Raw genomic sequence first — 27,645 nt, 5'->3', positions numbered from 1 at the left:
GCTAAAGCTGTTGTAGGAGCTGCAGTTGTCGTGGGAGCTACAGTTGTTGGAGGTGCTGTTGTTGTGGTTGTCGTAGGAGCTAAAGTTGTGGTTGTTGTAGCAGGAGCTGCAGTGGTTGTTGTAATAGGTTCTAGAGTTGTAGTGGTCGTTGGAGCAGCAATTGTTGTAGTTAGAGCTGCTGTGGTTGTCGTAGATGCAGCAGCTGTGGTTGACGTAGAAGTTACAGTTGTTGTATCAGGAGCTGTAGTTGTGATTGTTGTAGTAAGTACAGCAGGTGGATTGGTCGTGGGAGCTACAGTTGTAGGAACTGCAGGTTTTGTAGTAGGTGCTATTGTTGTGGTTGTCGTAGGAGCTGAAGTTGTCGTTGTTGTAGAAGGTGCTGCAGTCACTGTGGTTGTTAGAACAGCAGATGTGGTAGTAGGAGTTGCAGTGGTTGTCGTAATAGGTTCTGGAGCTGTAGTGGTCGTAGGAACAGCAGTTGTTTTTGTCAAGGCTGCAGTGGTTGTCGTAGATGCTAAAGCTGTTGTAAGAGCTGCAGTTGTCGTGGGAGCTACAGCTGTTGGAGGTGCTGTTGTTGTGGTTGTCGTAGGAGCTGAAGTTGTAGTTGTTGTAGCAGGAGCTGCAGTGGTTGTCGTAATAGGTTCTGGAGCTGTAGTGGTCGTAGGAACAGCAGTTGTTGTTGTCAGGGCTGCAGTGGTTGTCGTAGATGCTAAAGCTGTTGTAAGAGCTGCAGTTGTCATCGGAGCTACAGCTGTTGGAGGTGCTGTTGTTGTGGTTGTCGTAGGAGCTGAGGTTGTAGTTGTTGTAGCAGGAGCTGCAGTGGTTGTCGTAGTAAGTTCTGGAGCTGTAGTGGTCGTAGGAGCAGCAGTTGTTGTTGTTAGGGCTGCATTGGTTGTCGTAGATGCTATAGCTGTTGTAGGAGCTGCAGTTGTCGTGGCAGCTACAGCTGTTGGAGGTGCTGTTGTTGTGGTTGTCGTAGGAGCTGAAGTTGTCGTTATTGTAGAAGGTGCTGCAGTCACTGTGGTCGTTAGAACAGCAGTTGTTGTAGTAGGAGCTGCACTGGTTGTCGTAGTAGGTTGTGGAGTTACAGTGGTCGTAGGAGCAGCAGTTGTCGGAGGTGCTGTTGTTGTGGTTGTTGTCGGAGCTGAAGTTGTAGTTGTTGTAGCAGGAGCTGCAGTGGTTGCCGTAATAGGTTCTGGAGCTGTAGTGGTCGTAGGAGCAGCAGTTGTTGTTGTTAGGGCTGCAGTGGTTGTCGTAGATGCTAAAGCTGTTGTAAGAGCTGCAGTTGTCGTGGGAGCTACAGTTGTTGGAGGTGCTGTTGTTGTGGTTGTCGTAGGAGCTGAAGTTGTAGTTGTTGTAGCAGGAGCTGCAGTGGTTGTTGTAATAGGTTCTAGAGTTGTAGTGGTCGTTGGAGCAGCAATTGTTGTAGTTAGAGCTGCTGTGGTTGTCGTAGATGCAGCAGCTGTGGTTGACGTAGAAGTTACAGTTGTTGTATCAGGAGCTGTAGTTGTGATTGTTGTAGTAAGTACAGCAGGTGGAGTGGTCATGGGAGCTACAGTTGTAGGAACTGCAGGTTTTGTAGTAGGTGCTATTGTTGTGGTTGTAGTAGGAGCTGAAGTTGTCATTGTTGTAGAAGGTGCTGCAGTCACTGTGGTCGTTAGAACAGCAGATGTTGTTGTAGGAGTTGCAGTGGTTGTCGTAATAGGTTCTGGAGCTGTAGTGGTCGTAGGAACAGCAGTTGTTGTTGTCAGGGCTGCAGTGGTTGTCGTAGATGCTAAAGCCGTTGTAAGAGCTGCAGTTGTTGTGGGAGCTACAGCTGTTGGAGGTGCTGTTGTTGTGGTTGTTGTCGGAGCTGAAGTTGTAGTTGTTGTAGCAGGAGCTGCAGTGGTTGTCGTAGTAAGTTCTGGAGCTGTAGTGGTCGTAGGAGCAGCAGTTGTTGTTGTTAGGGCTGCATTGGTTGTCGTAGATGCTATAGCTGTTGTAGGAGCTGCAGTTGTCGTGGCAGCTACAGCTGTTGGAGGTGCTGTTGTTGTGGTTGTCGTAGGAGCTGAAGTTGTCGTTATTGTAGAAGGTGCTGCAGTCACTGTGGTCGTTAGAACAGCAGTTGTTGTAGTAGGAGCTGCACTGGTTGTCGTAGTAGGTTGTGGAGTTACAGTGGTCGAAGGAGCAGCAGTTGTCGGATGTGCTGTTGTTGTGGTTGTTGTCGGAGCTGAAGTTGTAGTTGTTGTAGCAGGAGCTGCAGTGGTTGCCGTAATAGGTTCTGGAGCTGTAGTGGTCGTAGGAGCAGCAGTTGTTGTTGTTAGGGCTGCAGTGCTTGTCTTAGATGCTAAAGCTGTTGTAAGAGCTGCAGTTGTCGTGGGAGCTACAGTTGTTGGAGGTGCTGTTGTTGTGGTTGTCGTAGGAGTTGAAGTTGTCATTTTTGTAGAAGGTGCTGCAGTCACCGTGGTCGTTAGAACAGCAGATGTTGTAGTAGGAGTTGCAGTGGTTGTCATAATAGGTTCTGGAGCTGTAGTGGTCGTAGGAACAGCAGTTGTTTTTGTCAAGGCTGCAGTGGTTGTCGTAGATGCTAAAGCTTTTGTAAGAGCTGCAGTTGTCGTGGGAGCTACAGCTGTTGGAGGTGCTGTTGTTGTGGTTGTCGTAGGAGCTGAAGTTGTAGTTGTTGTAGCATGAGCTGCAGTGGTTGTCGTAATAGGTTCTGGAGCTGTAGTGGTCGTAGGAACAGCAGTTGTTGTTGTCAGGGCTGCAGTGGTTGTCGTAGATGCTAAAGCTGTTGTAAGAGCTGCAGTTGTCGTGGGAGCTACAGCTGTTGGAGGTGCTGTTGTTGTGGTTGTCGTAGGAGCTGAAGTTGTAGTTGTTGTAGCAGGAGCTGCAGTGGTTGTCGTAGTAAGTTCTGGAGCTGTAGTTGTCGTAGGAGCAGCAGTTGTTGTTGTTAGGGCTGCATTGGTTGTCGTAGATGCTATAGCTGTTGTAGGAGCTGCAGTTGTCGTTGCAGCTACAGTTGTTGTAGGTGCTGTTGTTGTGGTTGTCGTAGGAGCTGAAGTTGTCATTGTTGTAGAAGGTGCTGCAGTCACTGTGGTCGTTAGAACAGCAGATGTTGTTGTAGGAGTTGCAGTGGTTGTCGTAGATGCTAAAGCTGTTGTAGGAGCTGCAGTTGTCGTGGCAGCTACAGTTGTTGTAGGTGCTGTTGTTGTGGTTGTCGTATGAGCTGAAGTTGTAGTTGTTGTAGCAGGAGCTGAAGTGGTTGTTGTAATAGGTTCTGGAGCTGTAGTGGTCGTAGGAGCAGCAGTTGTTGTTGTTAGGGCTGCATTGGTTGCCGTAGATGCTAAAGCTGTTGTAGGAGCTGCAGTTGTCGTGGCAGCTACAGTTGTTGTAGGTGCTGTTGTTGTGGTTGTCATAGGAGCTGAAGTTGTCGTTATTGTAGAAGGTGCTGCAGTCACTGTGGTCGTTAGAACAGCAGTTGTTGTAGTAGGAGCTGCACTGGTTGTCGTAGTAGGTTGTGGAGTTACAGTGGTCGTAGGAGCAGCAGTTGTTGGAGGTGCTGTTGTTGTGGTTGTTGTCGGAGCTGAAGTTGTAGTTGTTGTAGCAGGAGCTGCAGTGGTTGCCGTAATAGGTTCTGGAGCTGTACTGGTCGTAGGAGCAGCAGTTGTTGTTGTTAGGGCTGCAGTGGTTGTCGTAGATGCTAAAGCTGTTGTAGGAGCAGCAGTTGTCATGGGAGCTACAGTTGTTGGAGGTGCTGTTGTTGTGGTTGTCGTAGGAGCTGAAGTTGTAGTTGTTGTAGCAGGAGCTGCAGTGGTTGTTGTAATAGGTTCTAGAGTTGTAGTGGTCGTTGGAGCAGCAATTGTTGTAGTTAGAGCTGATGTGGTTGTCGTAGATGCAGCTGCTGTGGTTGACGTAGAAGTTACAGTTGTTGTATCAGGAGCTGTAGTTGTGATTGTTGTAGTAAGTACAGCAGGTGGAGTGGTCGTGGGAGCTACAGTTGTAGGAACTGCAGGTTTTGTAGTAGGTGCTATTTTTGTGGTTGTCGTAGGAGCTGAAGTTGTCGTTGTTGTAGAAGGTGCTGCAGTCACTGTGGTCGTTAGAACAGCAGATGTTGTATTAGGAGTTGCAGTGGTTGTCGTAATAGGTTCTGGAGTTGTAGTGGTCGTAGGAACAGCAGTTGTTGTTGTCAGGGCTGCAGTGGTTGTCGTAGATGCTAAAGCTGTTGTAAGAGCTGCAGTTGTCGTGGGAGCTACAGTTGTTGGAGGTGCTGTTGTTGTGGTTGTCGTAGGAGCTGAAGTTGTCGTTATTGTAGAAGGTGCTGCAGTCACTGTGGTCGTTAGAACAGCAGTTGTTGTAGTAGGGGCTGCACTGGTTGTCGTAGTAGGTTGTGGAGTTACAGTGGTCGTAGGAGCAGCAGTTGTTGTAGGTGCTGTTGTTGTGGTTGTTGTCGGAGCTGAAGTTGTAGTTGTTGTAGCAGGAGCTGCAGTGGTTGCCGTAATAGGTTCTGGAGCTGTAGTGGTTGTAGGAGCAGCAGTTGTTGTTAGGGCTGCAGTGGTTGTCGTAGATGCTAAAGCTGTTGTAGGAGCTGCAGTTGTCGTGGGAGCTACAGTTGTTGGAGGTGCTGTTGTTGTGGTTGTCATAGGAGCTAAAGTTGTAGTTGTTGTAGCAGGAGCTGCAGTGGTTGTCGTAGTAGGTTCTGGAGTTGTAGTGGTCGTAGGAGCAGCAGTTGTTGTCGTTAGGGCTGCAGCTGCTGTAGTATGGGCAGCTTCTATGGTTGTCGTAGATGCTAAAGCTGTTGTAGGAGCTGCAGTTGTCGTGGGAGCTACAGTTGTTGGAGGTGCTGTTGTTGTGGTTGTCGTAGGAGCTAAAGTTGTAGTTGTTGTAGCAGGAGCTGCAGTGGTTGTTGTAATAGGTTCTGGAGTTGTAGTGGTCGATGGAGCAGCAATTGTTGTAGTTAGAGCTGCTGTGGTTGTCGTAGATGCAGCAGCTGTGGTTGACGTAGAAGTTACAGTTGTTGTATCAGGAGCTGTAGTTGTGATTGTTGTAGTAAGTAAAGCAGGTGGAGTGGTCGTGGGAGCTACAGTTGTAGGAACTGCAGGTTTTGTAGTAGGTGCTATTGTTGTGGTTGTCGTAGGAGCTGAAATTGTCGTTGTTGTAGAAGGTGCTGCAGTCACTGTGGTCGTTTGAACAGCAGATGTTGTAGTAGGAGTTGCAGTGGTTGTCGTAGATGCTAAAGCTGTTGTAGGAGCTGCAGTTGTCGTTGCAGCTACAGTTGTTGTAGGTGCTGTTGTTGTGGTTGTCGTAGGAGCTGAAGTTGTCATTGTTGTAGAAGGTGCTGCAGTCACTGTGGTCGTTAGAACAGCAGATGTTGTTGTAGGAGTTGCAGTGGTTGTCGTAGATGCTAAAGCTGTTGTAGGAGCTGCAGTTGTCGTGGCAGCTACAGTTGTTGTAGGTGCTGTTGTTGTGGTTGTCGTATGAGCTGAAGTTGTAGTTGTTGTAGCAGGAGCTGAAGTGGTTGTTGTAATAGGTTCTGGAGCTGTAGTGGTCGTAGGAGCAGCAGTTGTTGTTGTTAGGGCTGCATTGGTTGCCGTAGATGCTAAAGCTGTTGTAGGAGCTGCAGTTGTCGTGGCAGCTACAGTTGTTGTAGGTGCTGTTGTTGTGGTTGTCATAGGAGCTGAAGTTGTCGTTATTGTAGAAGGTGCTGCAGTCACTGTGGTTGTTAGAACAGCAGTTGTTGTAGTAGGAGCTGCACTGGTTGTCGTAGTAGGTTGTGGAGTTACAGTGGTCGTAGGAGCAGCAGTTGTTGGAGGTGCTGTTGTTGTGGTTGTTGTTGGAGCTGAAGTTGTAGTTGTTGTAGCAGGAGCTGCAGTGGTTGCCGTAATAGGTTCTGGAGCTGTACTGGTCGTAGGAGCAGCAGTTGTTGTTGTTAGGGCTGCAGTGGTTGTCGTAGATGCTAAAGCTGTTGTAGGAGCAGCAGTTGTCATGGGAGCTACAGTTGTTGGAGGTGCTGTTGCTGTGGTTGTCGTAGGAGCTGAAGTTGTAATTGTTGTAGCAGGAGCTGCAGTGGTTGTTGTAATAGGTTCTAGAGTTGTAGTGGTCGTTGGAGCAGCAATTGTTGTAGTTAGAGCTGATGTGGTTGTCGTAGATGCAGCTGCTGTGGTTGACGTAGAAGTTACAGTTGTTGTATCAGGAGCTGTAGTTGTGATTGTTGTAGTAAGTACAGCAGGTGGAGTGGTCGTGGGAGCTACAGTTGTAGGAACTGCAGGTTTTGTAGTAGGTGCTATTTTTGTGGTTGTCGTAGGAGCTGAAGTTGTCGTTGTTGTAGAAGGTGCTGCAGTCACTGTGGTCGTTAGAACAGCAGATGTTGTAGTAGGAGTTGCAGTGGTTGTCGTAATAGGTTCTGGAGTTGTAGTGGTCGTAGGAACAGCAGTTGTTGTTGTCAGGGCTGCAGTGGTTGTCGTAGATGCTAAAGCTGTTGTAAGAGCTGCAGTTGTCGTGGGAGCTACAGTTGTTGGAGGTGCTGTTGTTGTGGTTGTCGTAGGAGCTGAAGTTGTCGTTATTGTAGAAGGTGCTGCAGTCACTGTGGTCGTTAGAACAGCAGTTGTTGTAGTAGGGGCTGCACTGGTTGTTGTAGTAGGTTGTGGAGTTACAGTGGTCGTAGGAGCAGCAGTTGTTGTAGGTGCTGTTGTTGTGGTTGTTGTCGGAGCTGAAGTTGTAGTTGTTGTAGCAGGAGCTGCAGTGGTTGCCGTAATAGGTTCTGGAGCTGTAGTGGTTGTAGGAGCAGCAGTTGTTGTTAGGGCTGCAGTGGTTGTCGTAGATGCTAAAGCTGTTGTAGGAGCTGCAGTTGTCGTGGGAGCTACAGTTGTTGGAGGTGCTGTTGTTGTGGTTGTCGTAGGAGCTAAAGTTGTAGTTGTTGTAGCAGGAGCTGCAGTGGTTGTCGTAGTAGGTTCTGGAGTTGTAGTGGTCGTAGGAGCAGCAGTTGTTGTCGTTAGGGCTGCAGCTGCTGTAGTATGGGCAGCTTCTATGGTTGTCGTAGATGCTAAAGCTGTTGTAGGAGCTGCAGTTGTCGTGGGAGCTACAGTTGTTGGAGGTGCTGTTGTTGTGGTTGTCGTAGGAGCTAAAGTTGTAGTTGTTGTAGCAGGAGCTGCAGTGGTTGTTGTAATAGGTTCTGGAGTTGTAGTGGTCGATGGAGCAGCAATTGTTGTAGTTAGAGCTGCTGTGGTTGTCGTAGATGCAGCAGCTGTGGTTGACGTAGAAGTTACAGTTGTTGTATCAGGAGCTGTAGTTGTGATTGTTGTAGTAAGTAAAGCAGGTGGAGTGGTCGTGGGAGCTACAGTTGTAGGAACTGCAGGTTTTGTAGTAGGTGCTATTGTTGTGGTTGTCGTAGGAGCTGAAATTGTCGTTGTTGTAGAAGGTGCTGCAGTCACTGTGGTCGTTTGAACAGCAGATGTTGTAGTAGGAGTTGCAGTGGTTGTCGTAGATGCTAAAGTTGTTGTAGGAGCTGCAGTTGTCGTTGCAGCTACAGTTGTTGTAGGTGCTGTTGTTGTGGTTGTCGTAGGAGCTGAAGTTGTCATTGTTGTAGAAGGTGCTGCAGTCACTGTGGTCGTTAGAACAGCAGATGTTGTTGTAGGAGTTGCAGTGGTTGTCGTAGATGCTAAAGCTGTTGTAGGAGCTGCAGTTGTCGTGGCAGCTACAGTTGTTGTAGGTGCTGTTGTTGTGGTTGTCGTATGAGCTGAAGTTGTAGTTGTTGTAGCAGGAGCTGAAGTGGTTGTTGTAATAGGTTCTGGAGCTGTAGTGGTCGTAGGAGCAGCAGTTGTTGTTGTTAGGGCTGCATTGGTTGCCGTAGATGCTAAAGCTGTTGTAGGAGCTGCAGTTGTCGTGGCAGCTACAGTTGTTGTAGGTGCTGTTGTTGTGGTTGTCATAGGAGCTGAAGTTGTCGTTATTGTAGAAGGTGCTGCAGTCACTGTGGTCGTTAGAACAGCAGTTGTTGTAGTAGGAGCTGCACTGGTTGTCGTAGTAGGTTGTGGAGTTACAGTGGTCGTAGGAGCAGCAGTTGTTGGAGGTGCTGTTGTTGTGGTTGTTGTTGGAGCTGAAGTTGTAGTTGTTGTAGCAGGAGCTGCAGTGGTTGCCGTAATAGGTTCTGGAGCTGTACTGGTCGTAGGAGCAGCAGTTGTTGTTGTTAGGGCTGCAGTGGTTGTCGTAGATGCTAAAGCTGTTGTAGGAGCAGCAGTTGTCATGGGAGCTACAGTTGTTGGAGGTGCTGTTGCTGTGGTTGTCGTAGGAGCTGAAGTTGTAATTGTTGTAGCAGGAGCTGCAGTGGTTGTTGTAATAGGTTCTAGAGTTGTAGTGGTCGTTGGAGCAGCAATTGTTGTAGTTAGAGCTGATGTGGTTGTCGTAGATGCAGCTGCTGTGGTTGACGTAGAAGTTACAGTTGTTGTATCAGGAGCTGTAGTTGTGATTGTTGTAGTAAGTACAGCAGGTGGAGTGGTCGTGGGAGCTACAGTTGTAGGAACTGCAGGTTTTGTAGTAGGTGCTATTTTTGTGGTTGTCGTAGGAGCTGAAGTTGTCGTTGTTGTAGAAGGTGCTGCAGTCACTGTGGTCGTTAGAACAGCAGATGTTGTAGTAGGAGTTGCAGTGGTTGTCGTAATAGGTTCTGGAGTTGTAGTGGTCGTAGGAACAGCAGTTGTTGTTGTCAGGGCTGCAGTGGTTGTCGTAGATGCTAAAGCTGTTGTAAGAGCTGCAGTTGTCGTGGGAGCTACAGTTGTTGGAGGTGCTGTTGTTGTGGTTGTCGTAGGAGCTGAAGTTGTCGTTATTGTAGAAGGTGCTGCAGTCACTGTGGTCGTTAGAACAGCAGTTGTTGTAGTAGGGGCTGCACTGGTTGTTGTAGTAGGTTGTGGAGTTACAGTGGTCGTAGGAGCAGCAGTTGTTGTAGGTGCTGTTGTTGTGGTTGTTGTCGGAGCTGAAGTTGTAGTTGTTGTAGCAGGAGCTGCAGTGGTTGCCGTAATAGGTTCTGGAGCTGTAGTGGTCGTAGGAGCAGCAGTTGTTGTTGTTAGGGCTGCAGTGGTTGTCGTAGATGCTAAAGCTGTTGTAGGAGCTGCAGTTGTCGTGGGAGCTACAGTTGTTGGAGGTGCTGCTGTTGTGGTTGTCGTAGGAGCTGAAGTTGTAGTTGTTGTAGCAGGAGCTGCAGTGGTTGTCGTAGTAGGTTCTGGAGCTGTAGTGGTCGTAGGAGCTGCAGTTGTTGTGTTGCTGCAGCTGGGCTGCAGCTTCTGTGGTTGTCGTAGATGCTAAAGCTGTTGTAGGAGCTGCAGTTGTCGTGGGAGCTGCAGTTATTGTAGGTGCTGTTGTTGTGGGTGTCGTAAGAGCAGAAGTTGTAGTTGTTGTAGAAGGTGCTGCAGTCGTTGTGGTAGTTAGAACAGCAGTTGTTGTAGTAGGAGCTGCACTGGTTGTCGTAGTAGGTTGTGGAGTTACAGTGGTCGTAGGAGCAGCAGTTGTCGGAGGTGCTGTTGTTGTGGTTGTTGTCGGAGCTGAAGTTGTAGTTGTTGTAGTTGTTGTAGCAGGAGCTGCAGTGGTTGTCGTAATAGGTTCTGGAGCTGTAGTGGTTGTAGGAGCAGCAGTTGTTGTTAGGGCTGCAGTGGTTGTCGTAGATGCTAAAGCTGTTGTAGGAGCTGCAGTTGTCGTGGGAGCTACAGTTGTTGGAGGTGCTGTTGTTGTGGTTGTCGTAGGAGCTAAAGTTGTAGTTGTTGTAGAAGGTGCTGCAGTCACTGTGGTAGTTAGAACAGCAGTTGTTGTAGTAGGTTCTGGAGTTGTAGTGGTCGTAGGAGCAGCTGTTGTTGTCGTTAGGGCTTCTATGGTTGTCGTAGATGCTAAAGCTGTTGTGGGAGCTGCAGTAATTGTAGGTGCTGTTGTTGTGGTTGTCGTAGGAGCGGAAGTTGTAGATGTTATAGCAGGAGCTGCAGTGGTTGTCGTAATAGGTTCTGGAGTTGTAGTGGTCGTTGGAGCAGCAGTTGTTGTAGTTAGGGCTGCAGTGGCTGTCGAATGGGCAGCTTCTGTGGTTGAAGTAGATGCTAAAGTTGTTGTAGGAGCTGCAGTTGTTGTAGGTGATGCTGTTGTGGTTGTCGTAGGCACTGAAGTTGTAGTTGTTGTAGAAGGTGCTGCAGTCGCAGTGGTTGTAGAACAGCAGTTGTTGTAGTAGGAGCAGCACTGGTTGTGGTAATAGGTTCTGGAGTTGTAGTGGTCGTAGGAGCAGCAGTTGTTGTAGTTAGGGCTGCAGTGGTCGTAGATGTAAAGCTGTTGTAGGAGCTATGGGCAGTTGTTGGAGGTGCTGTTGTTGTGGTTGTTGTTGGAGCTGAAGTTGTAGTTGTTGTAGCAGGAGCTGCAGTGGTTGTCGTAATAGGTTCTGGAGTTGTAGTGGTCGTAGGAGCAGCAGTTGTTTGTTAGGGCTATTGCAGTTGTGGTTGTCGTAGATGCTAAAGCTGTTGTAGGAGTTGTGTGTGGGAGCTGCAGTTGTTGGAGGTGCTGTTGTTGTGGGTGTTGTAGAGCACAGTTGCAGTTGTTGTAGTAGGTGCTGCAGTTGTAGTTGTCGTAGTAGGTTCAGCAGTTGTTGTAGTAGGTTCTGGAGTTGTAGTGGTCGTAGGAGCAGCAGTTGTTGTCGTTAGGGCTTCTATGGTTGTCTTAGATGCTAAAGCTGTTGTGGGAGCTGCAGTTGTCGTGGAACTGCAGTAATTGTAGGTGCTGTTGTTGTGGTTGTCGTAGGAGCTGAAGTTGGAGATGTTGTAGAAGGTGCTGCAGTGGTGGTCGTTAGAACAGCAGTTGTTGTAGTAGGAGCTGCACTGGTTGTCGTGTAGGTTCTGGAGTTGTAGTGGTCGTAGGGCAGCAGTTGTTGTGTCAGGGCTGCAAGTAGATGCTAAAGCTGTTGTAGGAGCTGCAGTTGTCGTGGGAGCTACAGTTGTTGTAGGTGCTGTTGTTGTGGTTGTGTAGGAGCTGAAGTTGTAGTTGTTGTAGAAGGTGCTGCAGTCGTTGTGGTAATAGGTTCTGGAGTTGTAGTGGTCGTAGGAGCAGCAGTTGTTGTCGTTAGGGCTGCAGTGGCTGTAGTATGGGCAGCTTCTATGGTTGTCGTAGATGCTAAAGCTGTTGTAGGAGCTGCAGTTGTCGTGGGAGCTACAGTTGTTGTAGGTGTTGCTGTTGTTGTTGTCGTAAGAGCAGAAGTTGTAGTTGTTGTAGAAGGTGCTGCAGTCGTTGTGGTAGTTAGAACAGCAGTTGTTGTAGTAGGAGCTGCACTGGTTGTCGTAGTAGGTTCTGGAGTTGTAGTGGTCGTAGTGGTCGTAGGAGCAGCAGTTGTTGTCGTTAGGGCTTCTATGGTTGTCGTAGATGCTAAAGCTGTTGTGGGAGCTGCAGTTGTCGTGGGAGCTGCAGTAATTGTAGGTGCTGTTGTTGTGGTTGTCGTAGGAGCGGAAGTTGTAGATGTTATAGCAGGAGCTGCAGTGGTTGTCGTAATAGGTTCTGGAGTTGTAGTGGTCGTTGGAGCAGCAGTTGTTGTAGTTAGGGCTGCAGTGGCTGTCGTATGGGCAGCTTCTGTGGTTGAAGTAGATGCTAAAGTTGTTGTAGGAGCTGCAGTTGTCGTGGGAGCTACAGCTGTTGTAGGTGTTGCTGTTGTGGTTGTTGTAGGCGCTGAAGTTGTAGTTGGTGTAGAAGGTGCTGCAGTCGTTGTGGTAATAGGTTCTGGAGTTGTAGTGGTCGTTGGAGCAGCAGTTGTTGTAGTTAGGGCTGCAGTGGCTGTCGAATGGGCAGCTTCTGTGGTTGAAGTAGATTCTAAAGTTGTTGTAGGAGCTGCAGTTGTCGTGGGAGCTACAGTTGTTGTAGGTATTGCTGTTGTTGTTGTCGTAAGAGCAGAAGTTGTAGTTGTTGTAGAAGGTGCTGCAGTCGTTGTGGTAGTTAGAACAGCAGTTGTTGTAGTAGGAGCTGCACTGGTTGTCGTAGTAGGTTCTGGAGTTGTAGTGGTCGTAGGAGCAGCAGTTGTTGTCGTTAGGGCTTCTATGGTTGTCGTAGATGCTAAAGCTGTTGTGGGAGCTGCAGTTGTCGTGGGAGCTGCAGTAATTGCAGGTGCTGTTGTTGTGGTTGTCGTAGGAGCGGAAGTTGTAGATGTTATAGCAGGAGCTGCAGTGGTTGTCGTAATAGGTTCTGGAGTTGTAGTGGTCGTTGGAGCAGCAGTTGTTGTAGTTAGGGCTGCAGTGGCTGTCGAATGGGCAGCTTCTGTGGTTGAAGTAGATGCTAAAGTTGTTGTAGGAGCTGCAGTTGTTGTAGGTGATGCTGTTGTGGTTGTCGTAGGCAATGAAGTTGTAGTTGTTGTAGAAGGTGCTGCAGTCGCAGTGGTTGTCAAGAACAGCAGTTGTAGTAGGAGCAGCACTGGTTGTCGTAGTAGGTTCTGGAGTTGTAGTGGTCGTAGGAGCAGCAGTTGTTGTCGTTAGGGCTGCAGTGGCTGTCGTAGGGGCAGCTTCTGTGGTTGAAGTAGATGCTAAAGTTGTTGTGTAGGCAGTTGTGCAGTTGTTGTAGGTGTTGCTGTTGTGGTTGTCGTAAGAGCAGAAGTTGTAGTTGTTGTAGAAGGTGCTGCAGTCGCAGTGGTTGTAAGAACAGCAGTTGTAGTAGGAGCAGCACTGGTTGTCGTAGTAGGTTCTGGAGTTGTAGTGGTCGTAGGAGCAGCAGTTGTTGTCGTTAGGGCTGCAGTGGTTGTCGTAGATGCTAAAGCTGTTGTAGGAGCTATAGTTGTTGTAGGTGCTGTTGTTGTGGTTGTCGTAGGAGCTGAAGTAGTAGTTGTTGTAGCAGGAGCTGCAGTGGTTGTCGTAATAGGTTCTGGAGTTGTAGTGGTCGTTGGAGCAGCAGGTGTTGTAGTTAGGGCTGCAGTGGCTGCCCTATGGGCAGCTTCTGTGGTTGAAGTAGATGCTAAAGTTGTTGTAGGAGCTGCAGTTGTCGTGGGAGCTACAGTTGTTGTAGGTGTTGCTGTTGTTGTTGTCGTAAGAGCAGAAGTTGTAGTTGTTGTAGAAGGTGCTGCAGTCGTTGTGGTAGTTAGAACAGCAGTTGTTGTAGTAGGTTCTGGAGTTGTAGTGGTCGTAGGAGCAGCTGTTGTTGTCGTTAGGGCTTCTATGGTTGTCGTAGATGCTAAAGCTGTTGTAGGAGCTGCAGTTGTCGTTGGAACTGCAGTTATTGTAGGTGCTGTTGTTGTGGGTGTCGTAGGAGCGGAAGTTGGAGATGTTGTAGAAGGTGCTGCAGTCGCAGTGGTTGTAAGAACAGCAGTTGTTGTAGTAGGAGCTGCACTGGTTGTCGTAGTAGGTTCTGGAGTTGTAGTGCTCGTAGGAGCAGCAGTTGTTGTAGTTAGGGCTGCAGTGGTTGTCGTAGATGCTAAAGCTGTTGTAGGAGCTATAGTTGTTGTAGTTGCTGTTGTTGTGGTTGTCGTAGGAGCTGAAGTAGTAGTTGTTGTAGTAGGAGCTGCACCGGTTGTCGTAGTAGGTTCTGGAGTTGTAGTGGTCGTAGGAGCAGCAGTTGTTGTCGTTAGGGCTGCAGTGGCTGTCGTATGGGCAGCTTCTATGGTTGTCGTAGATGCTAAAGCTGTTGTAGGAGCTGCAGTTGCTGCATGGGCAGCTTCTATGTTGTTGGTAGATGCTGCAATGGTTTGTGCAGTTGTCGTGGGAGCTGCAATTATTGTAGGTGCTGTTGTTGTGGTTGTCGTAGGAGTGGAAGTTGTAGATGTTATAGCAGGAGCTGCAGTGGTTGTCGTAATAGGTTCTGGAGTTGTAGTGATCGTTGGAGCAGCAGTTGTTGTAGTTAGAGCTTCTATGGTTGTCGTAGAGGCAGCTGCTGTGGTTGACGTAGGAGCTACAGTTGTTGTTTCAGGAGCTGTAGTTGTGGTTGTTGTAGTAAATACAGCAGGTGGAGTGGACGTGGTAGCTACAGTTGTAGGAACTGCAGGAGTTGTAGTAGGTGCTGTTGTTATGGTTGTCGTAGGAGCTGAAGTTGTAGTTGTTGTAGATGGTGCTGCAGTCGTTGTTGTCGTGAGAACAGCAGTTGTTGTAGTAGGAGCTGCACTGGTTGTCGTAATAGGTTCTGGAGTTGTAGTGGTCGTTGGAGCAGCAGTTTTTGTAGTTAGAGCTGCACTGGTTGTCGTAGGAGCTGCAGGTAGCGTGGGAGTTACAGTGGTCATTGTAGGTGTTACTTTTGTAGTGTCCATAGGAACTAAAGTTGTAGTAGGGTCTGTAGTTGTAGTAGTAGTAGGAGGTTTATCTGTTGCTGTAGAAACTACAGTTGTCGTTGTATATTCTCCTGTTGTAGTGGTCATAGGAGCTACAGTTGTATTAGGAACTGCAGTTGTGGTTGTTGTACTAGGTACTGCAGTTGTAGTTGTCATTGGAGCTGCAGTTGTCGTTGGAGCTGCAATTGTCGTTGGAGCTACAGTTGTCGTTGGAGCTACAGTTGTTGTTGTCTTAATAAGATCTGCAGTTGTCGGAGATGCAGTTGTGGAAAATGCGGTTGTGGAAGAAACTCCATGGATAATCCAACATAAGAACACTGTGGTTTGTGAGATGAAGGGTTAAATTGTTTATTGCACACAATATCAATATTTCCAAGATTACTCTTCATCTGGATGATGCAGTTTTTAAATATTCTGCTTATTTTCACATAAAATAAATAATTATAATTTTTAGTCACAGTCCTTATTTTTTTCAGAAAATAAATAATTATGTAAAAATGTTTAAAAAAATAATGAGTAAATGATTGTTAAGAATATTACCTTCAATGCTTTAAGAAAGTGTTCATACCCCTTGACTTATTCCACATTTTGTTTTTACAGCCTGAATTCAAAATGTATTTAAAAAAGAATAAATCTACACATCTACACACAATAAGCCATAATGACAAAGTGAAAACATGTTAAGAACATTTTTGCAAATGTATTGAAAATAAAATACAGAAATATCTCATATACATAAGCGTTCACACCCGAGTCAATACTTTGTAAAAACACTTGTCAGTCTAAGTGCTTTCCACACCTGGATTGTGCAACATTTGCTCATTATTCTTTTCAAAATTCTTCAAGCTCTGTCAAATTATTTGTTGATCATTGCTAGACAACCACGTACATAGATTTTCAAGTAGATTCAAGTCAAACCTGGAACATTCACACTGTCTTCTTGTTTATCAACTCCAGTGTAAATGTGTGTCATGTCTTATTATGTCTGTTCCTGTCCTTTCTCTTCACTCTGTCTCTCTCTGCTGGTCTTATTAGGTTACCTTCTCTTTCTCTCCTTCTCCAGCTGTTCCTCATCTCCCCTAACTACCTCGTTCACCCTTTCCCCACCTGTTCCCTTTTTTCCCTCTGATTAGGTCTCTATTTCTCTCTCTGTTCCTGCTACTTTCGGTGTCAGATTCTCGTTTGTGTTTCTCATGCCAGAAGCAAGCTATCGTCTCGTTTGCTTCCTCCTTGTCCTATCCTGTCGGAGTCTGCCTGGCAGGTGCATCCTGTACACTTCTAACTGTCTTTCGTTTGCACTGTGTCCAGTTCATCTGATGCTACGTGTGATCAGGTACCACCGTTCCTCTGTGACCCGCACCGACCCAGAGCGACCTGCAGCCTGTCGCCGCTACCCAGCTATTCTCCTCTGCTGCTAAGAAGGGGACTCTCTTGCTATTCATCAGAGGGACTTTATGTTTCATTTGTCGCCCTCTCTGCGGGTAGTCTATTGTGCCATTGTCAAGGTCGGAAGAGGATCTATGCCATTCCTGTTTTCTCATTAAAGAACTCTGTTTCTGTTAAACCGCTTTTGGGTCTTCACTCAAGTGCATAACAATGTGGCCTTCCTTTTTAGGTTATTGTCCTGCTGAAAGGTGAGAATTCATCTCCCATTGTCTGGTGGAAAGCAGACCTCTCTAGGATCCTCCTCTAGGATTTCACATGCGCTTAGCACCATTCCATTTCTTTTTTATCCTTAAAATCTCCCCAGTCCTTAATGATTATAAGCATACCCATAACATGATGCATCTACCACTATGCTTGAAAATATGGAGTGGTACTCAGTAATGTGTTGTATTGGATTTGCGGCAAACATATTCAGGACAAAAAGTGAATTGCATATTCTGTATAGGTTTCTGTCTTTTCACTCTGTCAATTCGGTTAGTATTGTTGATTAAATGCAATGTTGTTGATCCATCCTCAGTTTTCTCCTATTACAGCCATTAAACTGTTTCAAAGTTACCATTGGCCTGATGGTGAAATCGCTGAGAGTTTTCCTTCCTCTCTGGTAACTTAATTAGGCAGGATGCCTGTGTCTTTGTAGTGACTGGGTGTATTGATACACCTTCTAAAGTTGAATTAATAACTTCACCATGCTCAAAGGGATATTCAATGTCTGCTTTTTTGTGAGGCATTGGAAGACATTCCTGGCCTTTGTGGTTGAATCTGTGTTTGAAATTCACTGCTCGAGAACTTAAAGATAATTGTATGTGTGGGTTACAGAGATGAGTTAGTCACTCAAATCATGTTAAACACTATTATTGCACACAGAGTGAGTCCTTGCAACTTATTATGTGACTTGTAAATTACATTTTTACTCTTGAACGTATTTAAGCTTGCCATAGCGAAAGGGGTTGAATACTTATGAACTCAAGACATTTCAGCTTTTAATTTTTATTAACTTGTTTTAAAAATTTAAAAACATGACTCCACTTTGACATTATCGGGAAATGAGTGTAGGCCAGTGACATACACATCTAAATTTAATCCATTCTAAATTCAGGCTGGAATTCAACAACGTGTAAAAACTGAAAGGGTGTGAATACTTTCTGAAGGCACTGTATAATACCTTACTGAGATGAACACACTTGGGTTTTATTTTTTAGTGTGTTAAAAAATTGAAGAAATATATAGCTGTGTAATTATGTTTAACACTTACAATTTAGTAATTTTCCCTTTAAATGTGTATGTATTTAATCAAGGAGTGACATCTGTTAGTAGATTAAGCAACATTTAAAATTTCCCACCCTAAATTTCAAAATATAAGCATATTTTGAAAAAGATTATATGCATTGTAACATCATGTGCAAAAAAAAATTACATCATTGCTCATTAGTATAATTACATTTTATGTCACCATCCTGCCTTTTTGATCATTTATATTTATATTTTGGATTAATACACTAGTTGACATGAAGTTAGCATTTAGTAAAACAGTTGGAAACATGACTACAGAATGAAATTCAGTTTACTACATACCCATGGTGAAAGTAGCTGTCACTTTCTGTGCCTTCATTTTGAACCCAGGTGATGCAGTTGTTTTCTGAACAGAAAGAAAAATATCAATTTTATTGACTGTTCATATGAACCACTATTAATGTGCAATGGTGGACTCCATTCAAGTTAAACTTAATGTGTAACTTGGTTAGGGAACGTGTGCACTTTAACTCATTTAGGTGTGGCAGATCAAGAGGTATAAAGATCTCAAAACGTTTTCTATACTTTTTTGTATAGTAGGCTGCTGTAAAAATGAATTTATACATCCTAGTGAAATTTTATCGTAAAATCTAAATTTGTGTTGTATTTTTTCTATGAGAAATCTACCTTTTACTGTTGCACGTCAATCATGTTACTTCATAAAAGAAGAAAACTAATTTTGTGACAGTAATAGGTGCAGTTCATCAAAAGTGTTGTGTTTTTCCAAATATAACACATAATACATTAAAAAATACATTAAAATCTACATTAGGGTTGCATTTTGTCAAGGGAAATCAGCCTTTTACTGCTTAAGAAACATTTGTATTTAAACTTGGCTATCATAAAGCTCATAAATCCAATGTCTGTATTCTTCAAAAGGAAAGGTGGTATATTTAGATGGGAGACATGTTTGTGTCATTCATTATGACAACACAGGACTTGGCTACATGTTATTGTATTCGTATAAAGAAGACAGGAGGATAAATAATTATGCTTAATATCCTCTCACACATATGTAAGCTTAGTTTATTATTTTGAAAGGAATCCACATCCATCCATTATACTGATCACTTAAATCATGTAACCGTTACTTCATAAAAGAGGAAAAGTAATTTCAAGTTTCCAAGCGGTCTGCCAGAAATTCTGAATCCTATATATATTCTGTGACAGTAATAGTTGTAGTTCAACAAAGTGGATGGGTTTTCATATATAACACATACATAATAACCATAATCTTCATAGTTTCAACGTTTTTTTATTTACATTATCCATTTTGGACTTGTATCCTTTCTTATAAGCCCATTTTGGGTTTCTCTTCCTCATGTGACATGTGTACCTACCTTGTGTTATATTTTCTATTACATTTTTTTACTGTGTGCAAAGAAAATATGTTAAAAAATCTAAGCTTTTCCATGTATAGATTACATTATACAGTAAAGGTCATTACTTACCTACAGAAAACACTTTACTGCCAGTCTCCTTATTTCCGTAATTTCTCCAAATATCAATTGAGGAAGGAATTGGTCAATGACAATAAATAATCACAATATCTAGCTTCTATCCACTCTAAAATGTTATTATCCTTGTAGTTGTGTTTGCCATTTCAATCTTACAATTGAACTGTTCATTTGTATACTGTCATGCCAATGTATTTCTAGTTTCTATTTATATTCCTCTAGGGCTGTTTTGATGCCACAAATTCTTCACCTTTCAAGTGACGTAAATATTTTGGGAGGCAAAAATAAAAGATAAAGATTATGAAAAAAGGGAGGGACAATGGATGGGCGGGTGAATGCATGTGAAAGGTCTTGTGGATAATACTGTTTTTGTTTTTTCCCAAGATACTGACGTGGTATTGAAAACTGGTCAGGTGAAAGAAAACTGGTTAGGTGTTCTGACAAAATAAATTGGGAGGGACAAAAGATAATATGAAAAAGGGAGGAACAAAATATGGGCAGGTGAATCGGTTTGCGAGTATAATAACAATTTAGTTTTCCACACTTACTGACCTTATTGTATTGAAAACTGGTCAGGCAACAATTTTTAAAAATCTACAATTTCTATAGTCAGAAACATTCTTTTATTTAGTCAGTGGCCTAAGGTTATAATTAGTCCTACAGTCCTACACTCACACACCTGCTATTTCGTATATATATTATTAACATAACCTAGCTGTTTCTTTAATCAGTAAATTAAGTTTATGAATCTCTAACAAAAGAGATATCAAGGGTCTTTGTAATCAGCTGCTAAATATGACTGAGGGTCATAATGACCCCACATGGTGAGTTCAACAATGGATGAAATTTCTAGTTTAATGCAGAGTTGGACTTAATTAATTGTATTAATAGGAATAATATATTTGTAAGGCCCTTTTCTCAGATACTAAAATTATTTAACATTGATTACTTACACTGAATGTTGACACCAAAGCAACAATTTATATTTATCAGATGTGAATTGTACAACCTACTCTTACACTTACTCTTAGCACTACTTTGGATATGTGAACTGTAATTTCACGTTTCTGATCATTTACTGTTGTCTCCGGTGTTGCTGTTCACAGATGACTAATTCTGTGACTTGCCAAACCCTTTATAATCATGGTTGATTGAACACTGGTTTGGTTTGTTATAATATTACATATCAGAATATTGAATTTTTATTTAAATCAAGTCAAATGTATTCATAAATCCCTTCTTACATTAGCTGATGTCACAACTAGCCTACCTGGTTAAATAAAGGTGAAATAAAAAATAAATAAATAAAAAAGTGCTGTACAGAAGCACAGCCTAAAATCCCAAACAGCAAGTGATGCATATGTAGCAGCACGGTGACGAGAAAAAACTCCCTAGAAAGGCCAGAACCTAGGTGCCGGGTGGAGATTATAACAGAACATGGCTAAGATGTTCACATGTTCATAGATGACAGCAGGGTCAAATAATAATAATCACAGTGGTTACTTGTATCTCTGCCTGACGAATGCTATAATGATGAAAGGTGTTCAAATATGTTTTTTAATTTGTTCCATTGAACATGAAACTATACGACAATAAAAGCATTTCAATATTTTGAAGACTGCCTTGGTTCTCATCATTTTACCTCATTGATGGTCATTCCTTGCATCCATGAATTTAAGAGTGGTTACATTTCTCCAGCCTCATTTTCCAGCTGTTAACTAAAGTGGTGGGGTCACTGCTATGTCATATAATAATATACAGTATATGGATAATATTGTTTTTGTTTTTCCCAAGACTGGTTAGGTGTTCTGAAGAAAACTTGTGGGAGGGTCAAAAGATAATGTGAAAAGGGGAGGGACAAAAGATGGGTAGGTGAATCTCTTTGAGAGTATAATTACAATTGTTTTTTCCCCAGTTAATGACCTTCTTGTACTGAAAACTGGTCAGGTGACAAACATTTTTCAAGATTTTCTATAGCCCAAAACTTGCTTAATTACACTTAATTCACTTAACCTTTGAGCCATTCATTTGATTTAGTCAGTGGCCTAAAGTGATCACTCAGACTTTTTTATTTAACAGTCCTACACTCACATACCTGCTAATTCCAATATATTTTAATTAACATTACATAGCTGTTTCTTTTAAAGTTAGATTCTGTTTATGAATCTCTAACAAAAGAGATGTCAAGGTACTTTGTAATCAGCTGCTAACTATGATTGAGGGTCACAATGACCCCACATGGTGAACCCAACAACGGAGGAAATCATCTTGGATTTCCAGGTTTCTAGTTTTATAGTGAGTTGAACTTGTGTTAATAAGAATAATATACACTGTACAGAAATATAAACGCAACATGCAACAATTTCAAATATTTTACTGAGTTACACAGTTCATATAAGGAAATCAGTTCATTGAAATAAAATCAATAGGCCCTATTCTATGGATTTCACATGACTGTGAATACAGATATGAATCTGTTGGCCACAGATACCTTAAAAAAAGGTAGCGGTGTGGATCAGAAAACCAGTCAGTATCTGGTGTGACCACCATTTGCCTCATGCAGCGCAATACATCTCCTTCAGAGTTGATCAGGCTGTTGCTTGTGGCCTGTGGAATGTTGTCACACTCATATTCAATAGCAGTGTGAAGTAGCTGGATATTGACAGAACTGGAAGACGCTGTCATACACGACGATCCAGAGCATCCCAAACATGCTCAATGGGTGACATGTCTGGTGAGAATGCAAACTCTAAAACGATGTTGGAGGTAGCTTAGGGCAAAGAAATTAACATTACATTCTCTGGCAACAGTTCTGGTGGATATTCTTGCAGTCAGCATGCCAATTGCACGCTTCCTCAAAACTTGAGACATCTGTGGCATTGTGTTGTGTGACAACACTGCATATTTTAGAGTGGTCTTTAATTTTCCACAGCACAAGGTGCACCTGTGATAATTATCATGCTGTTTAATCAGCTTCTTGATATGCCACACCTGTCAGGTGGATGGATTATCTTGGCAAAGGAGAAATGCTCACTAAAAGGGAAGTAAAAACATTTGTGCACAACATCTGAGAGAAATAAGCTTTTGTGTGTATGGAACATTTCTGGGACCTTTTATTTCAGCTCATGAAACCTCTTAAGGACTGAACCCTTTTTTAAATGTTCACCTAAAATGACATACCCAAATCTAACTGCCTGTAGCTCAGGCATAAAATCAAGGATATGCATATTATTGATACCATTTGAAAGGAAACACTTTGAAGTTTGTGGAAATGTGAAATTAATGTTGGAGAATATAACACATTAGATCTGGTAAAAGAGAAGTCAAAGGATTTTTTTACATTTTATAAAATTGTATTTTTTTGTACCATCATCTTTGAAATGCAAGAGAAAGGCCATACTGTATTATTCCAGCCCAGGCGCAATTTAGATTTTGGTCATTAGATGGCAGCAGTGTATGTGCAAAGTTTTAGACTGATCCAATGAACCATTGTATTTCTGTTCAAAATGTTGTATCAAGACTGCCCAAATGTGCCTAATTGGTTTATTAATACATTTTCAAGTTCATAACTGTGCACTCTCATCAAACAATAGCATTGTATTATTTCACTGTAATAGCTACTGTAAATTGGACAATTCAGTTAGCTTAACAATATCAGTTATGTCTATGTTCTGCAGAATTTTCCTGTTTCTTACATCCTCACGCTAATCACATTAGCCTACGTTAGCTCAACAGTCCAGTGGGGGACCCACTAATCCTGAAGAAGTTTTAAAATTGGTACCAACACTTTACATGTTGCACATACAGTGCATTAGGAAAGTAGTCAGTCCCCTTGACTTTTTCCACATTTTGTTACGTTTCAGCCAAATTCTAAAATGGATTTAATAAAAAAATCTTCATCAATCAACACACAATACCCCATAATGACAAAGCGAAAAATGTTTTTAAGTATTCAGACCCGTTGCTATGAGACTCGAAATTGATCATCCTTGAGATGTTTCTACAACTTGATTGGAGAAGGACCTTGATCAGAGAGGTGACCAAGAACCCCATGGTCACTCTGACAGAGCTCCAGAGTTCCTCTGTGGAGATGGGAGAACCTTCCAGAAGGACAACCATCTCTGCAGTGCTCCACCAATCAGGCCTTCATGGTAGAGTAGTCAGACAGAAGCCACTCCTCAGTAAAAGGCACATGACAGCCCACTTGGAGTTTGCCAAAAGACACCTAAAGGACTCTCAGACCATGGGATACAAGATTATCTGGTCTGACGTAACCAAGATTGAACTCTTTGGCCTGAATGCCAAGCGTCACGTCTGGAGGAAACCTGGCACCATCCCTACGGTGAAGCATGGTGGTGGCAGCATCATGCTGTGGGGATATTTTCAGCGGCAGGGACTGAGAGACTAGTCAGGATCGAGGGAAAGATGAACAGAGCAAAGTATTTTGGTATTTAATTAGGATCCCCCTTAGCTGTTGCAAAAGCAGCAGCTACTTTTCCTGGGGTCAACACAAACATGAAACATGACATAATATAGAATATGAATAGACAAGAACAGCTCAAGGACAGAACTACATTATTAAAAATTAAATGTAAAAAGGCACATGTAGCCTACATATCAATACCAATACATACACAAACTATCTAGTACAAATAGGGGAGAGGCATTGTGCTGTGAGGTGTTGCGTTATCTGTTTTTTTAAACCAGGTTTGCTGTTCACTTGAGCATGGGTGAACAGGGAATACAGGAGGGGGCCCGAGCACACACCCTTGAGGGGCCCCAGTTTTGAGAATCAGTGAAGTGGAGTTGAGACCCAGGTCCTCAAGCTTAATGATGAGCTTGGAGGGTACTGTGGTGTTGAATCCTGAGCTGTAGTCAATGAACAGCATTCTTACGTAGGTATTCCTCTTGTCAAGATGGGATAGGGCAGTGTGCAGTGTGATGGCGCTTGCATCGTCTCTGGACCTATTGGGGCGGTATGCAAATTGAAGTGGGTCTAGGGTGACAGGTAAGCTCCCACAATCTTATTATTATCAAGTTCTCTCAACCAATCATAAGTAATTTGTGCCAGTGCAGTACATGTTGAGTTCCCTTCTCTATAAGCATGCTGAAAGTCTGTTGTTAATTAGTTTACAGAGAAATAGCATTGTATTTGGTCAAACACATTTCTTTCTGCAATTTGCTAAGAGCTGGCAGCAAGCGTATAACCAGTAAATAACCAGTAGAGACCGTTTTTCCACTGTTGGGTAGCGGAATTACTTTGGCTTCCATCCAGGTTTGAGGACAAGTATTTTCCTCTAGGCTCAGATTAAATATATGACAGATAGGAGTGGCTATAGGAGTCAGCTACAATCCTCAGTAGCTTTCCATCTAAGTTGTCAATGTCAGGAGGTTTGTCATTATTGATCGTTTACAATCATTTTTCCACCTCTCCCACACAGACTTTACAAAATTCAAACTTGCAATGTTCATCTTTTTTTATTTGTCTTTTTATGCATGAATATGATGGCTCACTGTTTGTTGTTGGCATTTTCTGCCTAAGTATGCCCACTTGCCAAATTATAAATCATTAAAATAATTGGCAACAACAAATGGTTTTGTGATGAATAAGTCATCTGATTCGATGAAAGATGGAGCTGAATGTGTCTTTCTGCCCATAATTTCATTTAACGTTCACCAAAGTTTTTTCCCACCATTCTTCATACCATTGATCTTGGCTCCATCATACGGTTTCCTCTTTATTTTGTTGAGTTACATAAGTAGTTACATCATTTCTCAATTTGCAGTAAGTCAGCCAGACTTATTAGCCACTCCTTTTTCTCCATCTCTTTCAACCATACAGTTTTTCAATTAATCATCAATCCATTGAGCCTTAACAGTTCTAACAGTCAGTTTCCTAACAGGTGCATGTTTATCAATAATTGGAAGAAGCAATTTCATAAATTCATCAAGTGCAGCGTCTGGACGCTCCTTATTAATCACATCAGACCAATAAATATTTTTAACATCATCCACATAAGAGTCATAGCAAAATCTTTTCTATGATCTCTTGTACAGTATTTTAGGCCAGCTTTTGGAACTTGGGTCTTCCTGGATATGGCCACAATATTGTGAACACTGCATCCATTGGGTACAGATACAACTTTAGGACAAAGTTCTACAGTATTAGTAAAAGTGTGATCCATACATGTGGATAATCTTGTCCCTATATTGTTTGTAAACACCCTGATAGGTTGATTAATAACCTGAACTGGAACTGGTTACAGTGAGAAGCTTCCTCTTGAGCAGACAGCTTGTCACGTTCGTTATACGAAGGAAACCAAGGTGCAGCGTGGTAAGCATACGTTCTTCTTTATTATAAGAACGAACACTGAACAAACAAACAAAATAACAAAACGAATCGTGAAGCTAATATGAGAAGTGCAGACAGGCAACTAAATATAGAACAAGAACCCACGAACACAACAGGGAAAATGGCTACCTAAATATGATCCCCAATCAGAGACAATGATAAACAGCTGCCTCTGATGGGAACCATATCAGGCCACCATAGACATACATATTACCTAGACCTACAAAACCCCTAGACATACAAAAACCCTAGACAATGCAAAAACTAGCATACCCACCCTAGTCACACCCTGACCTCACCAAAATATAAAGACAACAAAGATAACTAAGGTCAGGGCATGACAGTATCCCCCCCAAAGGTGTGGACTCCTACCCTCGGTGGCGGCTCCGGTTCTGGATGCAGTCCACTCTCTTTACACTGATCCCTCCGCCTTTGTAGAACCAGACCGTTGATCATCGCCGGAGGCTCTGGACTGCGGATCATCGACGGAGACCCCGGACTGGGGACCGTCGCTGGAGACCCCAGGCTGGGGACCGTCGCTGGAGATCCCGAGCTGGGGACCGTCGCTGGAGACCCCAGGCTGGGGATCCCGGGCTGGGGACCGTCGCTGGAGACCCCGGACTGGGGACCGTCGCTGGAGGCTACAGACTGGGGACCGTCGCTGGAGGCTCCGGACTGGGGATCGTTGCTGGAGGTTCTGGACTGTGAAACGTCGTTGGAGGTTCCGGACTGTGGTCCGTTGTTGGAGGTTCTGGACTGTGAAACGTCGTTGGAGGTTCCCAGACAGTGAAACGTTGCTGGAGGTTCCGGACTGGGAACTGTCGCTGGAAGCTCTGGACTGGGTACTGTCGGCGGAAGCTCTGGACTGGGTACTGTCGCCGGAAGCTCTGGACTGGGTACTGTCGCGGGAAGCTCTGGACTGGGTACTGTCGCGGGAAGCTCTGGACTGGGTACTGTCGCCGGAAGCTCTGGACTGGGTACTGTCGCTGGAGGACTCCGGAGGCGCACTGGATACCTGGTGCCAGCACTGGTGTTACCGGGCTGGAGACACGCACCTCAGGGCGAGTGTGAGGAGGACGCACAGGCCGTACTGGACTCTGGAGGCGCATTGGAGGCCTGATGCCGGCACTGGTGGTACTGGGCTGGAGACACGCACCTCAGGGCGAGTGCGGGGAGGAGGTACAGGACGTGCTGGACTCTGGACGTGCACTTGACGTACTGGGCTGTGCAGACGCACTGGAGACACAGTACACAGAGCCGGCGCAAGATATCCTGGTCCAAGTAGGTGTACAGGAGAACAGGAGCACTGAGCCGGCACCATCCGTCCTGGCTGGATGCCCATTCTAGTCCGGCAAATGCGAGGAGCTGGAATAGAGCGCACCGGGCTATGAATACGAACTGGAGACACCGTGCGCATCACTAAATAACACGGTGCCTGACCAGTCACACCCTAACCACTGTAAGCACGAGGTGTTGGCTCAGGTCTCCAACCTGACTCAGCCAATCTCCTCGTGTGCCTCCTCCCAAAAAATATTGGGCTGCCTCTCATGCTTGCCTCGTTTGTATTCCTCCTCGTAATATCGCCGTTCCACTTTCGCTGCCTCTATTTCTTCCTTCGGACGGCGATACTCCCCCTCCTGCGTCCAGGGTCCTCATACAGAATCTCTTCCCTAGTCCATTGTTCCTGAACACGCTGCTTGGTCCATTTATGGTGGGTTCTTCTGTCACGTTCGTTATACGAAGAAAATCAAGGCGCAGCGTGGTAAGTGTACATTCTTCTTTATTATAAGAAGGAACACTGAACAAACAAACAAAATAACAAAACGAACTGTGAAGCTAATATGAGTAGTGCAGACAGGCAACTAAACACAGAACAAGAACACACAAAAACAAAAGGGGAAATGGCTACCTAAATATGATCCCAATCAGAGACAACGATAAACAGCTGCCTCTGATTGGGAACCATATCAGGCCACCATAGACATACAAAAACCCTAGACAATACAAAAATGAGCATACCCACCCTAGTCACACCCTGACATAACCAAAATATAAAGAAAACAAAGATAACTAAGGTCAGGGCGTGACACAGCTTGATGAAAACCAGTCAATATTCAGGTCCCCAAGAAAGTAGACCTCTCTGTTTACATCACATACAATATCAAGCATTTCACACATATTATTTAGATACTGACTGTTAGCTTTAGATGTGCCAAGTAAACCTGCAACCATAACACTTCAATAACACTTGACATAAGATCTTCTCTAAGCATTACAGGGATATGGCTCTGAATATATACAGCATCACCTCCCCCATATGCGTTTCTGTCTCTTCTATAGATGTTATATCCTTGTATTGCTACTGCTGTATCATCAAATTAATAACCTAAGTGAGTCTCAGAAATGGTGAATATATTAATGTTATCTGATATGAGCAAGTTATTGATTTCATGAAACTTATTTATAAGGTTACATATATTTATATGGGCAATTTCCGGCCCTTTCCTGGGTAGCTTATCAGAGATAGACATTATATGGAAAAGAGCAAACAAAGCAAGAGAGAAAAAAACATTCAGCAGTCCATGAATCAATTGGTGTGTGTGTGCTGCGGGGTTGAAGCTACAAACCCACAGACTTGCTCTCTCATCCCTTCCAGACTTCTGGGAGGGAGGGTGGACAATGAGCCTGTCATAGCAGATGTAAGCAATGTCCCCACACGCTCTGACAGCTTTCATGGCTGGGATAAGGTCTTTCCTCTTCTGGCGCACAACTTCAGGATAGTCCCTGTTGAGGAAGATATACGTTCCTCAGACTTCGTCCAGGTCTCATGTGGGGATTCGGCAAATCCGTCCACAACCATGTTGTTCCGCCTTGATTGTCCC

The 27,645-nt window shown here is 44.1% G+C and overlaps 1 protein-coding gene across 1 annotated transcript; it reads right to left on the bottom strand.

The window, feature by feature from the left end:
• Positions 1-234: 234 nt before the first annotated feature.
• On the bottom strand, positions 235-4,346 carry LOC135529918 (integumentary mucin C.1-like; the record flags this gene model as incomplete). The annotated part of the gene is made up of 3 exons (XM_064958323.1): positions 235-532; positions 2,250-2,266; positions 3,855-4,346. Coding segments are annotated over 3 exons (807 nt in total), but the record flags the coding sequence as incomplete, so codon positions are not given.
• Between the last annotated feature and the right edge of the window lie 23,299 nt (positions 4,347-27,645).

Source organism: Oncorhynchus masou, unplaced genomic scaffold, assembly GCF_036934945.1.
Source record: "Oncorhynchus masou masou isolate Uvic2021 unplaced genomic scaffold, UVic_Omas_1.1 unplaced_scaffold_1210, whole genome shotgun sequence".
NCBI lineage: Eukaryota > Metazoa > Chordata > Actinopteri > Salmoniformes > Salmonidae > Oncorhynchus > Oncorhynchus masou.
Note: the sequence above shows the minus strand (reverse complement) of the source record. Positions and strands in the feature narration are given on the sequence as shown.